The sequence below is a fragment of the Alosa alosa genome, chromosome 19 (genome assembly GCF_017589495.1).
Source record: "Alosa alosa isolate M-15738 ecotype Scorff River chromosome 19, AALO_Geno_1.1, whole genome shotgun sequence".
NCBI classification, from domain to species: Eukaryota; Metazoa; Chordata; class Actinopteri; order Clupeiformes; family Clupeidae; genus Alosa; species Alosa alosa.
In genome coordinates, this window is record NC_063207.1 from 24,547,303 (window position 1) to 24,566,764 (window position 19,462).

Below are 19,462 nucleotides of genomic sequence, written 5' to 3' on the forward strand. Positions count from 1 at the left end.
AGAAAACAGATGGTACTTCAGAAAGTATTAAAGTACACAATAAACAGATTTGTGTGTAAATTCCAGGGAAATTTAAGATTAGTTCATTCATTGTGACATTATGAAGTCACACAATTAAGCGGACAATAGCCTTGTGTGCTAAGGCTAGACTTAAATCCTTTACAATATGCATGCCTAGACTTGCTAAGCTGATAATGCAATTAGATGGCAAATGGTTCTGTTAGAAAGGCAAAAGTGATATTACATGATGAGAAACCTCCTAGATTCTCATCATCAATTCTGTCAATTGTGACTAATTTCCGTGGCTTTAGTCACAACTTCATTGAGATTACCCTGGGTTGTTTGGACATTTGGGCTTAAATTACCCAGATTCCATATGTCTGTTTACTTAGTGAACAGATGGGCTACTCCAAAGGGTCTCACAAATAATTGATCAGCAAGGCACTTAGTAAATTCAACATCCGTGGCTAAGACTGTAAAATGCTGCCATTTACCCTTCAAATTGCAGACCATAATACAGCATTACATTAGTAGTAGGCAAAAAAAAAAATCAAAAAGAATGTTTATATATTACTTAATAAGATTTATTATTTAATCAATACAATCCAATGGAACAAAATAATATTTTTTACGTAAATAATTTAGAACCATGCTGTATTTACGAATTACAAGGAGGAGAGGAACAAAACAGACCAATCTGTACGATACACAAACAAAAATGCAAAAGTAACAACAGGTTTTAAAAAAACAATTCAAACCGAAACCGTCTTATTGTGTGTATGTAGCCCTCTAAGCATGTGTGTCAGTGAGTGTGTCCATGTGTGTGTATGTATGAGAGTGAAAGAGCAGCAGACCCATCTAGCTAGGGTTACCCATCTTCAGCTTTTCCTGCCATTTGTTGCTGGTTTTGAATTTTCAGAATCAGCTTTCTAATTTCGTTTCGCTTCTTCGCCACACGGGGCTGCGGAAACCAATCATTCAGGTCGATGGGTGCTTCAAAACTTCGAAGAGGACTCTGAAATGAAGAAAAAGAGCAACAAAACAGAACACAGCAAAAGTACCAGTTTAAATGCCAACTATAAAACATTCGGTGCAAATTAGTGACAAAAAGAACAAAGTATGTGATACAGCCTCATACCTCAAAGAAGCTCTCCACATACTGTAGCAAGTAAATCCCGCAGTCACTTGAGTTGTTCTGCTGTGGGACCGACGGACTAAAACCCTTCACCTCAAAACTGCATTGAATTCCCTTTCTTACCCTCCACTCCTCCTCCAAGTACCTGTTACAGAACAGAGCTCATTACTGACCAGCCCCTGGGACTAGAAAGCTAAGCCTAATGACACGGCCGTGACTTACTCTTTCAGGATGTTGACCACACTGGACCGACCACAACCTAGAGAGTCCATGATGAGAATGCAGGGTCTATAGAGACAGAGTTGTTATTCATTCATCTCAAGCTGAAACTTCATAAAACAAGTGTTATCATAGGTGCAGGATCCGATTGAAGAGTAGTATGGCATTCTGCAAACTAAGGGCTGGGGTGTGGTTTTACATTCCAAGAGACAACGTTAGCATGCTGTCATGATGATGTAATTCAACGATAAGTTACCATGTTATCTATTACTTGTATAAGATATGTTACCTTTTGGGTGGAACAAATCTTGCAATCATACCTGCCCTTGATGGATAAATTGAAGGACCACTTTTCTAAAGCCTCAGGCTTGTAACAAAATAACTATGCCATCTAGTGGTCAGTAAAATAATAGCATCCAAGGCATAAAAATGCTATACATTTAGCTTCTTGCAAGAGAGAAGCTTCACAACTCACTGATCAGTGCTGCATGGTTTCTGAACATTTGTCTTGTATTGCAGCAGTTCACTCTGGACAAAACCAAAAAGAAGAGTGTTAAAAAAACTGACAATAATTGATTGAAAATACAATTGTAACTGTAACAATACCGTTTGTACCGTTACATTGTACTGTTCAGAGTAGGATTAAAAGACCATACCATCATTTCCTGCTCTTCTTCATCTTCAAAGGAAAAGACATCTGCTGGCCCTGTGCTCCCCTTATTTGGCCATGTGGCTGCGTTGGTGGGCTTGTAGAACAATGACAAGGGGTTGGGGGAGTAGGATAAGTCTTGGCCAGTCCTCCAGAAGAAGCTGGTTTCCAGCCAGTCGGACTGAGCAGGCCCCTGTGGGCTGACATCCTCCAGGGTGTTGGATGGAGACTGGCTCTCTGCATCAGGTTGACATCGTCCAGGAAAGCAGACAATGGCCAGGAACCAGTGGGCCCTTCAGGAAAATCGAATAAGCATGGCAGAGGAGAGACTCTCTCAGTCCAGACAAACCCACACATGAAGTGTGTGTGTGTTCGTGTGTGTGTGTGTGTGTGTGTGTGTGTGTCTTTTCTCGTGGGTGCATGCTTGCGCATGTGTGGTTTTGTGTTATTTGTATATGCGCGCTGCAGGTGTACCTTTCTTAAGTAAACTTACGACGTATTTATGGGAACAAAAAGAAAGTCTTTTTCAAAGAGGTCAACATGTCTGGTCCATGACTTGACTCGATCGTGCCTCCTCTTCTTAAGACTGAGTAAATAAGGCACAGAAAAAGAGAAACTCATTTAACCACAGACGTTACAGTGCATTTAAACATTACTATATAATTCTTTATTTATATTCATTCTTTCACTGAATTATTTTTTAACCTTGATGAAGTTTCTTGCATTGTTGTCTGAAATGGTTTAAAAAACTTTATAGTTATAGTGCGTAATTTTGGCATGAGTAAGCAACAGGCTAAAAGAAACAGGTCAATAATAAAACTTTCTTCGGGACTGAATATGCTTACGGTTCTTTTCCATTTGTCCCATCCCTCCGTCTTCCCTGGGTGAGATGCTTGTAGAAGAAAGTACTGAATATGTGAGTTCTCCCTGCATCTTCACTCTTCAGCTTTTCCAACAACAAATACCTGAGAAAAAGAAAAAACAGTACCAATTACTGATGGCTACTGTCGTTTTACTTTTTAACAGGTTTCCAATGCTATTGACAGAATATAAAATATGTCCAATATGTCCTTACTTCAGGTAAAAGTCTATGATTACATCATTCAGGAACTCCCCTTCTTTGAGGCAGCATAGGTCCTCATTTGTAACTGCTATGCCTCCTTTAGCTGGTGGAGGAGGGAAAACCAACAGCCTGGAACAAAACACAAATTAAACCAAAAACATCGTCCAAAAACTGAAATGAGAGCACTCCGACTATCAGCATCACATTCTCTTGCCTATGGACTGAGTCAGCGATAGCTGTGGGAATGACCGTCAGTGCGTTGCCGCCAGCATCCAGCAAGTCCTCCTCATCGGTGTCTAAGACATTAAACTGCTGACTCTGTGGTGAGGCTGGAAGACTCTGTGCCACCTGCTGACAACGCAAACACAGATATAAGATTCATCCTGTAGGCAGTAATTAAAACGGAGGTAGAGAGATTCCAGAATCATGTTGATTGCCATAATCATGAAACACTAACTGAAACCCACCATAACACAGAGTCTTTGAGCAATGTTTATACTGATCAAACAAATAAAAATGTGTCATGTGATGAGGTCAGCCAAGGTAGATTAATGAGTAATAAACATTCCCAGCATAAATAATTAATTCCATACAGTGATGCAACAGAACTCCCCTTGTCTTGTGCCATTAGTCTGTTGTTGGCTTCATCTAAAGAGATTTTGCGTGGGAACTCATTCAGCTGATTTGCTCTACCAATGTCGGATAGGATTTTCTCCAGAGCATTCTGCTGCTGTGCCGAGGGCAAGTTCTCAAGCATCAGCACAATGTATTTCTCTGTTGGGCCTATGGAAAAACACATGACGACAGACACAACCATTACCAAAACCTTAAGCTGGAATGACCTGGACCAGAAAGACATCTCACCAATGTAGGAATTTTTTTTCTAGATGCATTATTCATAAAAATATGGTGCATTTCTCCAAATGCTGACAGAACTCACTGGCACTTGAACCACAGTCGTACCACACTGCCCATTTTTCCCGAGACATATTCAGCTGTACCCGTAGTCGCAGACTACCAGCAGGGGTGGACTGGATGAAAATGACTGGCAGTTTCTGATCAAGGCACAACTCACAGCTGGTCAACTCCGATGACCGCACATGCACTATTAAATCAAATAGTCCATAATGCATCACAAGTCACAACCCAAACAATATACACATTACCAGATGATACTGAATTATACATTATAGTGTTGCCTAAATGGCAAGTGTCTGCCATTCTAGAATACACATGAGTTTGTTCCAAAATGACTAACATTGATAACAACTGATCACACACAAACACTACACCATAAGATAACATTAAAGGATGAGTATGTATATTTAAAGACTTTCCAAAATAGGAAGGACAAAGTCAGGCTTCTTACCACACTGGTTAATCTCAATTTGCTCATGAGTGACCTGCACATAAATAAAAGTGAAAATAAAATATAGATAGATAGATAGATAGATAGATAGATAGATAGATAGATACTTTATTGATCCTCAAGGGGAAATTCAAGAAATACATTAATCTATAATGATTCAGTCAGTATCACTTACACTTTCACTTTCAATTTCACTTACATGAAATGTTGCTATGATAAAAAAAAAACAATAAACTAAACTTTCTTAATAAACAATCTTACCGAAACGGTGCACTTGGTCACACTGTGTAATGATCCCAGTCTCCAACTTGAGATATCCAGACAGACATTTGTCAGCTCTGGCTTCTTGAATGCCGGTTCAGTAACAGCTGATAGATGCAACTTGATTTTGCGTTTCTTTGGTGAAGGTTTATTCGCCACGTCTCCAAGCTGTGCAGGAATCCACAGATATGTCAGTCCCACACAAAGTGATGCGCCCAGTGTCTCCTTATAATTTACAGACACTAATAGTCAAAGAGTATTTAAATGCCTTCTCCGAAACCCATTCCACATTGATACACTGCTATGCAACAAAAATAAACATATCTAACAATTCATTCCATACCTCATCTCTCATGCGGAATTTTCTTGGCAATGTAATTTTGGACTCTGAGGCTGAGAAGTAGGGGCTAGTGAACTTGGGAAGAGAGTTCAGAGCAGCCTTGAAATCTGTAGTGGGTGCCATGGATGGGAGAAGAGAACTTGAAGGCTTTGAAGCAAAACTGGGAATGCTGGAGAAGATTCCAAAGTCAGGGACCTCTTGAGGAGACCTATCACCACTAGGGAAAAGAGCTGGAAAAGGTAGTCCAAATAAAAAGTATAATTCAGCTTGGTTTAATTTGCCATTTGAGTGTGGTCAAACAATTTCAGCCATTCCAATGCCCAATTCACCCCTCAATGCATTTTTTTTATTATCTATTTTAAGGTTCTACTGTACCTGTGCACAATGGACTGTTTGTATTTTTCAGATGAAGCTGTTGTGTGCGGTCACTCCTGGGATGGAATAAAAAAATGGATGTTTGAATTTGTTCTTAGATTTTTGTGGAGTCTTTCTAAACAAACAAATTAAATGTATACTAGTAGTCAAACCTTTCCACTTTTCTTTGTAGAGGTAAAAGACTAATGGTGTGATGGAACTGCCGCCCTTGAGTCACACGTGGTGTAGTCGGTAACTCCACCAAATCACAATGGATTGGTTTTAAATACATCGACTGGGACACATGGCTTGAAAGGAAATAACACACACTACTGTAATTTCAAAGTGGCTTGTTTGAGCATTTTGTTTCAAATAAAAGTTACAAACAAATCTCAACAACAAAGGTTATGCACCTGAATAGTTTGTTTACCCTGCCTTTTACAGGTCTGGGCTCGTTCCTGAAGGAAGTGGTGGTGGGGGACATCGGTGGCTATGTTGACAGGTAAATATGTAGTTAATGTCTGAGAACAGTTTCCACCTAGTTCCATCATAAGTAGTAACTTGGTAGAAACGAAACAGACAAGACGAGAAACTATAACTGAAATAATTTTAGAGGCAAGCTAAGTTACAAACTAGGCGCAAAGAAGCTAACGTTAGTTTATGCAATTAAAACATTGTAACTAGCTTCCTAACCACTTTAGTTTGCTAGCAATGCTAGTTAGCTATCACACACTGCTATCTGTGAATCTCACTTACACTGAGTTCCATGGCCATTTTAAGTTATCCTCCAATTTCTTGAAATGTAAAACACGTGCGAACACAGTGTCTTTCACTCTGAAGATGTTTCAAGAGAGATTCAACTGACGTTAAGGTGTCCTAGCTATTTTTGCAGTGCTGCGTTCTTTCGACATCCGCTTGAGTAGCCAGCTGCTAGCTGTATCAGTGTCACCTAAGAAGGCTTTTTGTTGATTGGAAGATAATGAACATTTTTATAACGAAAAATTGTAGAGCTGTCTAGTTACTTACAGAATGTTGGCTACAGGTTTTGAAAGCAATTTCGTATGTGGGAAAACAACTTACATTTCACCGCCGAATACCGACATTTAGTGATGTTTGTGTAACAGCCCCTGGATGGCAGTGTTGAGTTTTTGTTTCATTGAGATTCGGACTGACGAACCCCCCCCTTGCTGTGATTTGTTAGGTGCCTCCCTCCTCCAAGTACCACCTTCAATGAAGAAAATCTCATACAACTTTGAACATTCTGAAAACCTTGAAAATGTTGACCCCTTATCCATTGTTGAAATTTATTTTGACATGTATGCAAATTAGCTTATATTTCAGATATAGATCATGCATAATTTGCATTATGTATACAAATACACAGAAAATAGTATGTATACTTATACTTATACTATATATACTTATATAAAACTTACAAAATACAAAAAAATGTGCCCAAATGCAAGTAATCAACTGGGGAAGGACAGGATTACAGCCTATACTATATGCCAAAAGCACTGGATATTGTTTCCCTAAATGGGACCAACCCATCATTCCCACCTATGGCCTACTTAGATTGTCATGGAGTTCTGCTTAGTATCCAGTGATAATCTCTTTCATATGTGTACATTTAAGTGGATGTAGTAAATACACCCCTGGGAAACTATCTGAATGACTCATTGAAAATAGATGTTATCTATTATGTGTGTATTAAATTCCATTCCCATATTAATCATATTATTGGATCCCATCAGCTCCAGCACTTTGTGTATGCCTGCAGGAAACAGTAAGGCACGCTCTCTCCATATCTTCAAGGGAATTGAGGAATTGTGTACGTACTGTAAGAGACAACTGGAACTTGGAGAAAAAATTTACAGATGTCCGTTGTTTGGAATCTTCTGTTTGTTTTTCTGTTTGGCTCGATGACCAAAAGCCTATGTGCTGCCATCAGTTGTAGTCAACTACTTGTAGTGAATTTAGATTGACTCTTTTTAATCAATATGCCATACCAGTAAGCAATAAATATTTTATTTAGTTCTCTGTATTACATATTACAGTTCTTTTTTTTTCTCAAAATTCATTACAGTGTCATTCCCCATGCTATACATAGCTGGTCACAGAATAACATCATTACAGTCAGAGGATCATTGTGGTGTGTTATGCTTTCATACAGTAGATTGCACATGCAGCAGGTGCTGGAAGGACAACAGTCACTAGGTAGCTTCCTACATCCATGGAGCCATCAAATGACATGTTTCTTTCTGTACCTGTCAAGAATGGCATGGCATGAGACGACCTCTCCAATAGGTGCTTTAAGTATGTAGCTGGAATGTCAATCACAGTCCTTTATAATTACCTTATTAAGTTCAGGGAAGAGCTCTTGGATTGTCAGGTCCAGCAGGACATAGGTCAACTTAACAGATCAAACAAAATACACTTAACCATTTGCATATGGAGAATGGGAACAGGCATTGTTCTACTGAATAAAATGCACCCATCATAGTCACTTCCATTACCTACCTATGATTACCAACAGACCTACCTGTTTGTTTAACACTGGCTGTTGGAGTCCATCAAAGAGGAGCCGAACTCCCTCGTACTTTGATTCTTCTCCAATACATTTTGTCAGAAAATCTGAAGATAAACACAATATTAACACTTTCAATTAAAGCGTATGTCTTAATTTTATTGGTTAGATCATTTGATGTATAGACTAATACACAAATCTACCTGGTATATATTTCATCATTTCTTCAAATGTTTTCTTAGCTCTTTTTTGCTTATCTTGAAGGGGGCGAGGTTCACTGGCTTCACAGAATACAGAATCTAAAACAATAAATATTGGCACATGATTTCATATCTAAAAACATATGCAAAAATGTTGTAAGCATTTGCCAGTAAATTGAAATATTACAAAACATCTAAAATGGAAGTACATTTAACAACATATTTTATACCTCAGGTACTGTCCAGATATATGGGTATATTCATTTTGTGGATATATGGACAGACTTCTGTCAGGCTACTATATAGTACCTCTAAGAAGTGTGATGAGGGAAACCACTCGATGCTCCAGCATAACTTGGTCCAGTTTGCGATGCAGGTAGTAATCTGTATAAGCCTCCAGTGTGTTTTTGAGCAGTATTCTTCCACCCATCAAAAGGTGGTGCAGCCAATCAGGGATATGGAAGACTACTCTGCCTGGTATTGATGAGAGAGTGCTTTTAAGGCTCAGTTCAGATGAATTGTACTTTTTGAAAAAAAAAGCAGACAGTGTGTATTAATTTTGTGTATATTATTTTTTAACCACAACATAGAAATGAAGAAAGACTGTGAATACAGACTGCACTTACCGACATACATTAAATAGTCATAAATTCCCTCCACAGTAATCATTTCCATGAAATAATTCTGATTATGCTTCTTCTCACTGATTTCAGATCGATTGGCATTGTTTTTGAACAACTCATTAAAAAGCTTTGGGAAAGAAATAAACAAGAACCATCAGTTTGCTTTAAAAATAGTTTGAAAGATTTGAGGAAGGTATATCTATCATGCTGATGTAAGCTGGATTTGTTTGCGGACACCATTAAAATGCCACTAGGGGGCACTAAGCATCATTACTGAGGCTCTCTGGACATACCTTTTTGTCGTTCTCCGATGTGGGGCTGAGGATGGTCAGCTCAGGTCTGCTGGGTTTGGGCTTTGGCGACTCACAGGAGTTGAAGAATGACTGGATGAACGGTTCCAGGTGCTGTCCTCTCTAAGGTTAAAGAGTTTAACCAACATAATGAACAAAACAAAGTGTTAGATTTCAAAGGTTAAAGACAGAGAGGAGAGACTAGTTATTAGTGCAGGACAATAAGCTATCACAAGGTACCACATAGTTACCACTAGGATAATTGAGTGACTTACTTCTTTTATTAACTTTCCAGGTACAGATTTAATGATCTTCCCTGAGGAGTAAAATACAATTGTTGGTTAGGAAATCTGACACAAAATATAAGGGTATGTATGAAATGTATTACACATGTGTGTGTGTGCATTACAAAAATACCTAGGTTGACATCGGGAAGCATTTTGTCATGGAACTGGGATTCCATACTATGAGGGGAGAGGAAGTCTGCTAACAGTTGGCTATTGCTGAGTTCAGGGTGTTGTAGTAGTTTCTGGTGTAAGAACATAAGAAATCCACAATTAATCTGATTAATTCTGCATTGTTAACAATAAAAACTCAAAAGGAAGCCTACAAAGCTCAGTAGATCAAAGTGAAAGCAAGTAATGTTGTGCAACATCCTCTGTACCTGTAGATATTCTTGGAACTCTTCCCGTTTAGATGTTAAGAACTCATAGTTCTTTGGACCGATTATTCTTTTAGAGGGCAGTTGTGCATCTGGAAAGGAGCCTGTTATCACAGTAAAGCATTGTGAGAAACAGTGACAGAGCGAGAAGGCGTGGTAATTTCATTTCCAGCATGTGCAAAGAGGTGAGGTGATTCCTCTATGGTAACTCCATGCCATAAACACAACACAACAGCTGCAGCCCAGCGAAGTCATCCACAGTTAAGATCTAACCATACTGTGTGTGTGTGTGGGGGTTTGCATACACACCATGAAACTCAGTGAGTTTTGACTCCAGGACGTAAAACTCAAGGTATCGTCTGTAGACAGACCAGTTCTCGGTCTCATGGCCCACTGGGAGAAGCATTAACAAGAAGTGGCTTAGGTGAAATGTGGTGTTTGCTCTGTCCAAATTCTATACAAAACACGTTTTTCTCTCTTATTTCCAACATTACTCTCATAATGCGACTGTTAAACACTCACCAGCACGTCTGTCATTACGCTCAACATCAATGCAAAACACGGGGATCCTTTCTTTCTTGACCTCGTCGTCAAAGAAGTCGACGTAAGGGATGGTGATGCTCCAGGCGGAGAGGTTGCGAGGGGTGCTGGGGGTGCCGATAGCCTCCACAGGAGCGTCGTCTTCAAGAACCATAATGGCTTCCTCCACCTGAGCACCCCACACACATACACACATAACAAGATGGGACAGAACATCAGTGTCTACAATGGCAGATTTGGGGAAAGGTGTTCAAACATAATCTGTCATTGATGATGCAGTTTACTGTTGAGTATTTCACCAATTTCAGCTGAAATAATAAGGTTGAAAAAAAGCTGGGAACCTGAATTAAAAATATTGTTGCATCTGGGTGTATTCTGTCTACTTCTCTAGACAAAGTTTGACACTGCTGTCTTCTAGTTACAACCTTTATAAGATAGGGCATTTTGTTTATTTCCCACAGTATGTGATTGGGATGTAAGAAAAATGTTTGAGTTACATTTCCATCCTTGACAAACAATTCTTAATGATATTAGGACATCACAATTATAGGTCAACAATACAGATAACAAACTATTCAGATAAATTAATTTTCTATTTCACTAGATTCACACTAGGCAAATTCAACTATCAGGGATCAACTAACTGCTTAAAATGGGTTTTCCTAACTGTTTCAGCTTTAATACAGGGTGGAGAGGATGACGTCAAATTCTGAAGGGTCTCTAGGGCAAGCTGTTACAAGGGAGACTACGACAAGACTACAAAATATGGTTGACATTCAACAAAAAGAACTCATACTGCAGCAAAAGCCCTCATGGTGGTACTGCTGGAAAATAATATTCATAGGAAAAGTAATAGTTAATTGACAGACTGTTATCTATTAAATCTTCTGAAATGGACAGCAAAGGAGTCCATGATATTGCTACCATGACCACTATCACCATTGCACTATCACCGTGACACTCACTCACACAGAGCACCTTACCTTACCTTACCTTACTATGCACAGAGAATCACAGGCTCAGTCATTGCAAACGCCTCTTGATTGATTAATCACCACTATGTGGATACTGTTTTTAGAATTGATTTAGATTAAGTGTTAGTTAGTATAATTTGTATTTTACTATATTTAGTAGTATATTCTTTATCTTCTACTTATCTTCTACGTCCTCATTGCTTAGTTGTGTTTTTATATTATATATGTTTAATTACTTTTTCTGCTGTTAGTGAATGTGTGTGTGTTGTCTGTATGCTACTGAGACCTTGAATTTCCCCTGGGGATCAATAAACTATCTATCTATCTACTTTATTGTTGTGTAAAGTCTTTAAAATACTGCCTTTTAAATAACACATTATTTGTCTTGGTGGGTGTAATTTCTTACACCATTTTCTTTAGAAGAGCAATACATTTTCCACTTAAAATGCACACAAAATGAATGATACATTCCCTTCAGCACTCATAATGCATTATCAGGCCATTTATTTTATGTTTTAGTCAGAAATGAGAATGTCTCACTGACCATGTCGTCCTCTCCCTCTGCCAGTCCGTAGGAGGGCAGCATGGCCCCCTCCATAGTGGTGCTCTTAAACACGCCTTTGATTTTACTCCCAATTCGACTGATCCCAAACGATTCTCCCCGTTTTGAGGTGTTTCTGCAGGTCACACACACAAAATACACAGAAGTCATCATCTTCACCCTTATTTGTGAATCCATTTATGATGAAGACCCCATCTCATTGCACATGCAGAATGTAAAGTGGTTGAGGAGCATTTGTCCCATTCAGAGCAGACACTTTGGGTTTTAGATTTTTGAACACCCACAGGTTTAAATCAAGTCCAGCCAAACATATGCAGCATCTTTATGATACTACTGATAATGCTACACATAATCAAAGTTAAAACATATACTAGTATATCATGGAACAATGGAATAAATCTGAAAATGTCAGCTTTAAACATCTCCTACGCACAAAATTGCATGGGAACCTGCCTGACATTAGTTGAAGCACAGAAAGCAAGTAAATAAAGAAAGGAATAAATAAACAAATACATTAGTACATAAATAGACAAATAAATACACATCAGATTGCATTTTGTTCCATGTATGCAAATCGGATCACAACAGTCATGCTAAGCCTCAAGGATACATAAAACACACATAGGACACAAACATACTCAAACACAAAATCAGGAGGGAACACAACGGCCCATGCTGGGGAATGATGACGGGGGGGGCGGGGGTTGGTGACTTGTGATGGGGCCCGACTTACTTCTGCAAGGCAGTACGGCTCGCTAGGCCACTGGGCGGGAAGGTGTGAATGGACTGGAAATGGGGGGAGACGAATGCGGGTGATGAGCCCGGAGAGATGGACGGGCACTCCACACTCAGCGGACAATCCCACTCTGAAGAACTAGAGCCCAGTTTTTTTATTAACCGACACAGCATGCCACAGGGATGGAGACAGACAACAAGCACAATCCAATGGTGGTGGAGAGGTATGAGAGAGAGAGAGAGAGAGAGAGAGAGAGAGAGAGACGTGGGGGACGGAGGTTAGCAGAGTAGGAAGGTGTTCACACATGGGGTGGCGCAAGAAACAGTGCCATTCTCTTCTGCCTCTTCCTCATTCCAGCGACAAAAGCCTCAGTCCATGTTACCATAAGTGCTGCCTTTTTTAAACCAAAGCCAGTGGCTAAACAGCATCTTGCTTATGTGATGCTAACTCTGAGTAAACTGACAAATGACTATTTAATTTGTAAATACGTTAAGGTTTTAAATCAGCTGGACAATCAGTTTACTTTAAACTGGTAAACACAGTCTGTTCAAAAGGTATGAAGGCTGGTTGTATTTCTCTGGTTATCAGAAATGCTCTAGCATGACACTTAGTCTCATTTGGGATGTTAGGACAGATGGAGAGCTGCTGTGCATCTGCTGCTTCCCAATTATAGGGGGAGGAAGGCAACGAGAGTGCGTTAAATTTAATCTACAGCCAAGAAAAACAAGCTAACGATCCTATCATAAAATCAAACAGCAAGCAGGAAGACCTTGGATTTCTTCAATCATCTTGTAATGATTACACCACCTGTTATTTGTATGTCACAGGACTTTTCAGCATTTAGGAAAGTGTTTCTTGAACTTTTGCACATTGTTCAGACCCTTTTCATTATTCTGTCATTGACATAAAGTCATCTCCAGAAAAAATCCCCCAAAAACAGTCACAGGGGAAAACGAGTAGCAAAGTTAAGTTAAGGTTTTCCACTCTCTCTCACCTGACTGCTGCTTAGACCCAGAGAAGCATAACCAGTCACACCTACTGTAAAGATGGCTTCACCGCCACTGCTGAAAAGGCTTTATGCATGGACCTTAGCAGAGGCTAAATGCTATCAGACACCAAGAGCCATCTCAATTCAAATAGTTCATGAGCAGTGGCTGAAACTGTTGCATCCATATCATCTGATGAGACGGTTATCAAAAGCAGCTTTGTATTCTGACTGCAGTCCAGCAAGTACAGTTACCCTGCGAGCAGCATGAAAAGGGCAGAGGAAAGCTGCACAGCATACTCACCGAATGTCATCCAAACTCACGCTATTTCTGAAATAACAGGCACAGGGGGTTATAACTGGCCCATAAGCTTACCCCATGATCAAACACCAGTGGACACTACAATATACAACTGGTGAACCGTGTTTGTCAACATAAACCATGTAGTGGACACAACCAACAGAAAGTTAAACACAAGATGCTGGTAAAAAAACAAAACAGTGATATTCAGATGTGTCAGTGATGTTAGTCTATCTGAAGTACTAGTGACGTATTTTACCAAGCATCTAGGTGAGGGACGCCAATTCATCAACTTGTGCTTCATGCACAACGTGGTAGTACAAAAAATACAATAAAAAATTCCATTGAAAACATCAAAGGAAATCCAGTGACTGGCTTCAGATATACCCACCACTTGAGACTAATGAACTGCACAGGGAGGTGAACTCACACCCACCTGCTCAGCTTGGAGTTCCTGGTAGGGGACTCGGCCCCTCTCAAAAGTTGTCTGAAGTACTGAAACATACATAAAATATTACTCCATTACTACTGGTTATAACCGCTTTTCTTTTTTGGGCAAGATTTTGAAATTGATGCATTACCATCAATTTCATCTCATGACCATGTAGACATAAACAATTCAACAGGATCTTCAAAAGATTCTAGAAACTCTCTCCACTATTCAACACACCCTCCATTACGTGTGATTTACACCAAAGACAGCCATCTCTTGTGCTACAGATGCCCCCGTGGCATAAACCCCTGTCTGAGGGCTCGTTGCCAGAGTGAAGTCATCGTCCAGTCATGTGTCTTCCTGTGGTGATGACACAAGCACTGATTGTGCACAGTTGGCAGATTAGCGCTGTGAGGGCTGCTCTGTGATTAAGGGGAGGGGCATTGGTCAGTGGGGGACAGGGGCCGTGTGTGTGTGTGTGTGTGGGGTTAGGGGGGCAGGCTTTCCTCTGGGTTACCTCATCACTGTGGCAGAACATGGGTGTGAAGACATTCTCCAACAGGGACAAGACGTGTTCATAGGCTTCAAACAGGCAGCGCATGGTCTGCAGCTTCACCACATCCGCATATGGGCCTTCAGCAACTGCAGGGGAGGAAGTATGTTTTTATGTTTTTATGACTCATAAAAAGAGTGTAGCTAATGATAAGTGTCAGAATTAAAGGGAAGGTCTGTTTTTAGCTGAGGGATGTCCGCTTTCTCACTGTGATTTAAATAACTGTAAAGGAACTGAGGGACCTGTTTAAACTTACTTCGGAACTCACAGGGGAAGCCTACTGATAAAATCCAACACATGTAAGAAGTAAGAAATCAGCAACTCACTGTTTCTGATTTCCTCCACAATGAAAGGGTCGAAGCGAATCTTGTCAATGCTCTCATCCAGACAGTAGGTGGTATAAATCTTCTTTACCTCTTCATGTAGCATGAGCTTCTCAGCATCAGTCAGTTCTGGGCACAGGATCTTGTCATTGAACTCCTCTGTGAAATGAGACATAACATTTCATTCTGATTTATGATGGCTGTGTTCCATACTTAACTCACACACTGACAAAGGTTTAGTGGGATGGGTGGACCAACTGACCTACGGTCAAGCAGAACTGCAGGACGTGCACGGCACCCTCCTGTTTGAGGAAGTTCATGAAGCGGAAGAGCAGGTCCTGCTGCTCACGGATCTCCTTCAACTCCAGCTTCAGCACCTGTGCATTGACAGGCCAAAAGCAAAGCTTGAGTCAGCACCAGAAAAAGTGCAATGTGTTAAATCTAGACAATTTAGTAACTCAGCAAAAAAATGTACCAGTTCAAACCATGAACAAGACCATAAGCACAAGCATAGGCAAAAAATAGGCAATGCTTGAGTCAGCATCAGGAAAAGACGTAAAAGACGAAAAGACGAACTCTCTCCCCCCTCCACCCTCAGCTCAATAACATCCTGGACTTTGGACCCACAATGGCTGCCATGCACTACTCCACTTGTACACTTGCACACTTTGCAACTTGTTGTTGTTGTCCTGTTGTCCTGAAAACACAACACACTTCTGCTGTTCTTACATAACTTGCACCACTATGCCACTTGCTTACTTAGGTCAAACAGAACTACCTCAGCCATTTATTGGCCTGACTTTTCACTACTATGTTGACTGTCTATGCACAATTGCACAATTTCAACCCAATTTTGCTGCTCTTATTTATTCATTGTATGTGCCTTCTTATTTACTTTTTATTGTTTACTTGAATGTTATGTTTTGTCTGTGGACTTAATTGATAAAATATGTCTTGTCTCCACTGTGGGATAGTGAGAAACGTAATTTCGATCTCTTTGTATGTCTTGGCATGTGAAGAAATTGACAATAAAGCAGACTTTGACTTTGACGTAGTGACAAAGAAGCAAGCACCATGAGCCCTCACCGAGACCTTCTTGTTGCGAGGTTCAGCATACTTCTGCAGGAATGGCACCAAGGTTGAAGTTGGCTCTGTTGCAGCCTCTGGCTATGGAGGGATTCAAGGTCTTCCATTACAAACACATCACAACCACAGCTACTACGTCAAGGGCAAGGACTCACAAACAAATGTGACATAGACAGTTCAACTACTTTTGCTTACCGGAGAACTGTCTATAAATATCAGCAGCAGATGGTTCACTGTATCCTAGTACAGAAAGCACAGCTACAATTACAACCATGCCCTAATGCATCCTGGTCAGCATCACATTAGGAAATTAAATATGGAAATGTATGTCAAATAAGGATTTTGGTGTCTCTTACAGGATCAGCCAAGTAGTCCATAGACGGGAGGAAAACAGAACCAGACAACACTTCTCTCATGAGGAAAGTGAGAGACCTGTAGAAAAGGAAATTAGTTGGTGGAGGAGGTTGTAAGGCAAGAGAAATGCTGAGAGGATGACAGAAGCACAAACATCAACACAGTGACTTTATGGTCTGGTTTTCATATTTATGTTTATATTGAAATTATAGTCTGTTTATCACTGTACCCCATCTTTAAGTGGTTGTGTATAATAAGTCCAAAGAAAGATCTCTGTTAAGTTGTAAGCAGACTGATAGAAGACAGACAACCCTTTACCAAGACAGTGTTTCCCACAGAACTGAATTCCATTTGTGGTGGTTGGTTTTCAGAATTAACTTGAATACAACAAATTAGCACAGCGTGGTTATGATGCTAACCAGATTTAAGCACAATTTAGAGGCCCACCTGCAGTCAGTTGCTTTGGGTGGCAGAATGTATGGGAAGAGCACCTCGGTCAGCTTCCTCAGGTACAGCAGCTCGTCTCTGCGGCTGCGGAGGGCCATGTGCAGGTCGGGCCCATACTCCTCCAGGGCAGCCTGCTGCAGGTACTCTGAGTTCTTCACTGAGGTAACAGAAAGCAGCAGCATACAGGTAAGCTTCCACAAAATGTCTTCCTCCTGGTCCTCACACATGCATTGTACACTGCAGCAGTCGACTCTTTCAGGTCCCTGCAATCTATGCTGGTGTGACTTTGTATTGACAGTAGTTACTGTCACTGTCATTTTGCTAACATGGCTTTTCCCTAGTTTATATATGGATCACTTTACCAACCTTTCTGCCTTGCTTTGGCAATAATCTCAATGTGTTTCATGGCAGCCTTGAGCAGTTTTTGTGTGATGAGTGAAGGGACATCCACCTGCAAATAATTCAATATAGCCATGTGACCACACAAAGCAGGCTACTACACTGGAAAGTTTGTATTTTTCCATCTAATGACTACAAATGGAGTTTTTGTTAAACCAGTAAACCTATACACCTGCAATAGATCTGCAACCACTGATCCTTATGATTAAAACTGAATTTCACCTTCTGTGTCCGGCGCACCAACACTGCAGCAAAAAAGCGCAAGGTGACTCTGAGCTCATCCACAAAAGCCTCATCATCTGTGATATCTCTGCCAAAGGAAGTTGCTTAATGTTAATGATCTATTTGACTACTGGAATGGGCCAAAAATGATAAAAATCCAAAAGAGCAGCTGAAACCTTACCTGTACCACGGGTACACAAAATTTTCAAGGACCAATTCCAAAATCTGTAAGGGTAAAAGATGTAGCATATGCTAAACAAACACTATTTTCTGAATTAAAGCTAAATGAAAAGAACTGAAAGTCTATTGAAGTTCATACCTCTGATAGAGAGACATCCACCTTGGAATGCACTTTTAAGTCTAGCCAAGGCTGATAGTTTTCTAAAAGCAATGTTGGTCTGTCAAAGACAAAACAAGATTTTGATTTGATCCAGTTTAATTACAAATTTAAAAAAAAAACAAAAGATGCCATGATCAAACAATGAAAAATAGTTGGCTCACCTGTGTCTTTTGCACTTAATCTTTCCACAGACTGCACAACTGTGCCCCAATGGAAACAGCTCCTGCTGATCTTGCTGTAATAACAGTAACAAATATATTCATCTTTCCATTTTAATCTCAGCCCAAACAATATGCACCACAACTGCATACTAACCTTAACCTTTGGCCTGATGGATAGAAATATACTGGGTAGTAGAGTGTCTGGTCCAAGTGAGCAATAGAATGTAACAACGCCCGCCAGGAAGGACCAGAAGACCATAATAATGTGTAGAAATCTAGAAACATTGTCGGAAATATTATTATTCATACCTATACACCTAGTCTAAAAACTAAGGATGTATATTTAATGTAGAAAATACCTATTCAGAAGGACGGTGGATAGAAGCAAAATAACAAGGAGAAAGCAGAACACTGGGTACTGTCGCCCGACTTCTTTGAATAAGTCCAGCTTCAGCCTCTGTCTCAGACTTGTCAAACGTGCCCTTATGCCTGTCATTTTTAATCCTGCATCGGAGGAACCACAGGTTCAGCTACACACCAGGATGCGTTTGCATCCAGAATACATAACCTATTACGCTCATGCAAGTGTTATTGCGCTAAAACTGCTGTGCACCAGTACATTGCATTACACTGGTTACATATTTTTTTATCCCCAATAACACTGACGTTAACGTTGGCGCTTTGACAATCCGGCCATTTCACTGACCAGGTCGTCGTAGGAGATGTAATTCGCAATCTTTTGAGATCCATCCCATGCACAAACTTACAAATTGGTAATAAGATATATTGTGTTTACCTACCGACTCAAATGCCCAGGGGGCTATTTATTCTGATTTCGCTGTGGCTGTCACGGCATTGTTTTTTTGACCCAAATTATTTAACGCTAAGCTAGTCGGCTAGCTGGCTTGGTTCATAATCAACGCTGCCATTTCCATCTGGCGTTCACAAAGTACTCAGCCATTAAAAAGGACCTTTCAAATGACTGCAATATTCCTAGGCTATGGTGATGCAGCGTAGTGGCGACACTACCACGCACTTGAAACGAGGCATGTTCTTGCTTGCCGTCCCACACCGGGTTTGCAGCGTTACTTCAGTTGTTTTGCTTCTAGCTGATGTCACCTCCGGTCTTCGAAGATGGCAATTGCCCAGCATGACCCACTGTACCAACATCACCGAAGATTTTAGACAGGCGGGTTGTATTCCCCACAGATCCGCATGGTAGTGGATTGATCCAGCAGCATAATTATCTGGCCACGCCTTACCAAGTAGAACCACACAAATTCAATACAAATGATTCGCAACCATGCCATTAAGGCTTTCCTGAAAATTACTGTATAAAATATTTCAACATGCCA

The 19,462-nt window shown here is 40.3% G+C and overlaps 2 protein-coding genes and 1 long non-coding RNA gene across 10 annotated transcripts; 1 reads left to right on the top strand and 2 right to left on the bottom strand.

The window, feature by feature from the left end:
• On the bottom strand, positions 1-6,566 carry senp6b (SUMO specific peptidase 6b). 3 transcript variants are annotated; one of them, XM_048228399.1, is made up of 19 exons: positions 6,471-6,566; positions 6,147-6,348; positions 5,804-5,880; positions 5,564-5,698; positions 5,412-5,467; positions 5,040-5,266; positions 4,697-4,864; positions 4,436-4,469; positions 4,007-4,171; positions 3,680-3,849; positions 3,281-3,414; positions 3,079-3,195; positions 2,849-2,968; positions 2,497-2,589; positions 2,011-2,296; positions 1,830-1,882; positions 1,358-1,423; positions 1,139-1,280; positions 2-1,015 (listed from the first exon to the last, which is right to left on the bottom strand). In XM_048228399.1, exons 2-19 carry the CDS (start codon positions 6,162-6,164, stop codon positions 869-871), a joined length of 2,208 nt encoding a protein of 735 aa, XP_048084356.1. In that variant the 5' UTR covers positions 6,165-6,348; positions 6,471-6,566; the 3' UTR covers positions 2-868. The 3 variants fall into 3 exon arrangements, with proteins under 3 accessions (XP_048084358.1, XP_048084357.1, XP_048084356.1); XM_048228401.1 differs by lacking the exon at positions 5,804-5,880 and having other exon boundaries at positions 1-1,015; XM_048228400.1 differs by lacking the exon at positions 6,147-6,348 and having other exon boundaries at positions 1-1,015; positions 6,471-6,548.
• On the top strand, positions 5,642-6,672 carry LOC125284453. The gene is made up of 3 exons (XR_007191865.1): positions 5,642-5,724; positions 5,835-5,892; positions 6,592-6,672. It is a non-coding gene; the product is annotated as an uncharacterized LOC125284453 (long non-coding RNA).
• A 730-nt stretch (positions 6,673-7,402) lies between these two features.
• Positions 7,403-19,325, bottom strand: LOC125284448 (sorting nexin-14-like). 6 transcript variants are annotated; one of them, XM_048228394.1, is made up of 31 exons: positions 19,144-19,320; positions 18,467-18,611; positions 18,262-18,382; positions 18,108-18,181; positions 17,926-18,004; positions 17,788-17,831; positions 17,607-17,694; positions 17,352-17,436; positions 16,986-17,142; positions 16,541-16,616; positions 16,380-16,424; positions 16,185-16,265; positions 15,361-15,475; positions 15,102-15,257; positions 14,740-14,864; positions 14,226-14,284; positions 13,793-13,819; positions 12,501-12,641; positions 11,750-11,882; positions 10,214-10,400; positions 10,001-10,084; positions 9,695-9,795; positions 9,448-9,559; positions 9,306-9,346; positions 9,034-9,153; positions 8,744-8,867; positions 8,427-8,591; positions 8,121-8,216; positions 7,933-8,024; positions 7,747-7,803; positions 7,403-7,657 (listed from the first exon to the last, which is right to left on the bottom strand). In XM_048228394.1, the coding sequence occupies exons 2-31, from the start codon at positions 18,601-18,603 to the stop codon at positions 7,616-7,618; spliced, it is 2,964 nt and encodes a 987-aa protein (XP_048084351.1). In that variant the 5' UTR covers positions 18,604-18,611; positions 19,144-19,320; the 3' UTR covers positions 7,403-7,615. The 6 variants fall into 6 exon arrangements, with proteins under 6 accessions (XP_048084351.1, XP_048084350.1, XP_048084352.1 ...); XM_048228393.1 differs by having other exon boundaries at positions 18,908-19,320; XM_048228395.1 differs by lacking the exon at positions 13,793-13,819 and having other exon boundaries at positions 18,908-19,320.
• Positions 19,326-19,462: the final 137 nt, after the last annotated feature.

Excerpts from the sequence above, each read along its gene's own strand:
- senp6b (XM_048228399.1), bottom strand. Across the intron at positions 5,699-5,803 it reads AGGGTAAACAAACTATTCAG|CCATGTGTCCCAGTCGATGT; the intron begins GTGCATAACCTT and ends TTTCCTTTCAAG. Across the intron at positions 4,865-5,039 it reads AATTCCGCATGAGAGATGAG|CTTGGAGACGTGGCGAATAA; the intron begins GTATGGAATGAA and ends ATTCCTGCACAG.
- LOC125284448 (XM_048228394.1), bottom strand. The coding sequence starts at position 18,603 with ATGACAGGCATAAGGGCACGTTTGACAAGTCTGAGACAGAGGCTGAAG. Across the intron at positions 17,695-17,787 it reads TTTGTGTACCCGTGGTACAG|AGATATCACAGATGATGAGG; the intron begins GTAAGGTTTCAG and ends TTCCTTTGGCAG. Across the intron at positions 12,642-13,792 it reads GTGAGTTTGGATGACATTCG|TTCTTCAGAGTGGGATTGTC; the intron begins GTGAGTATGCTG and ends ACTGGGCTCTAG.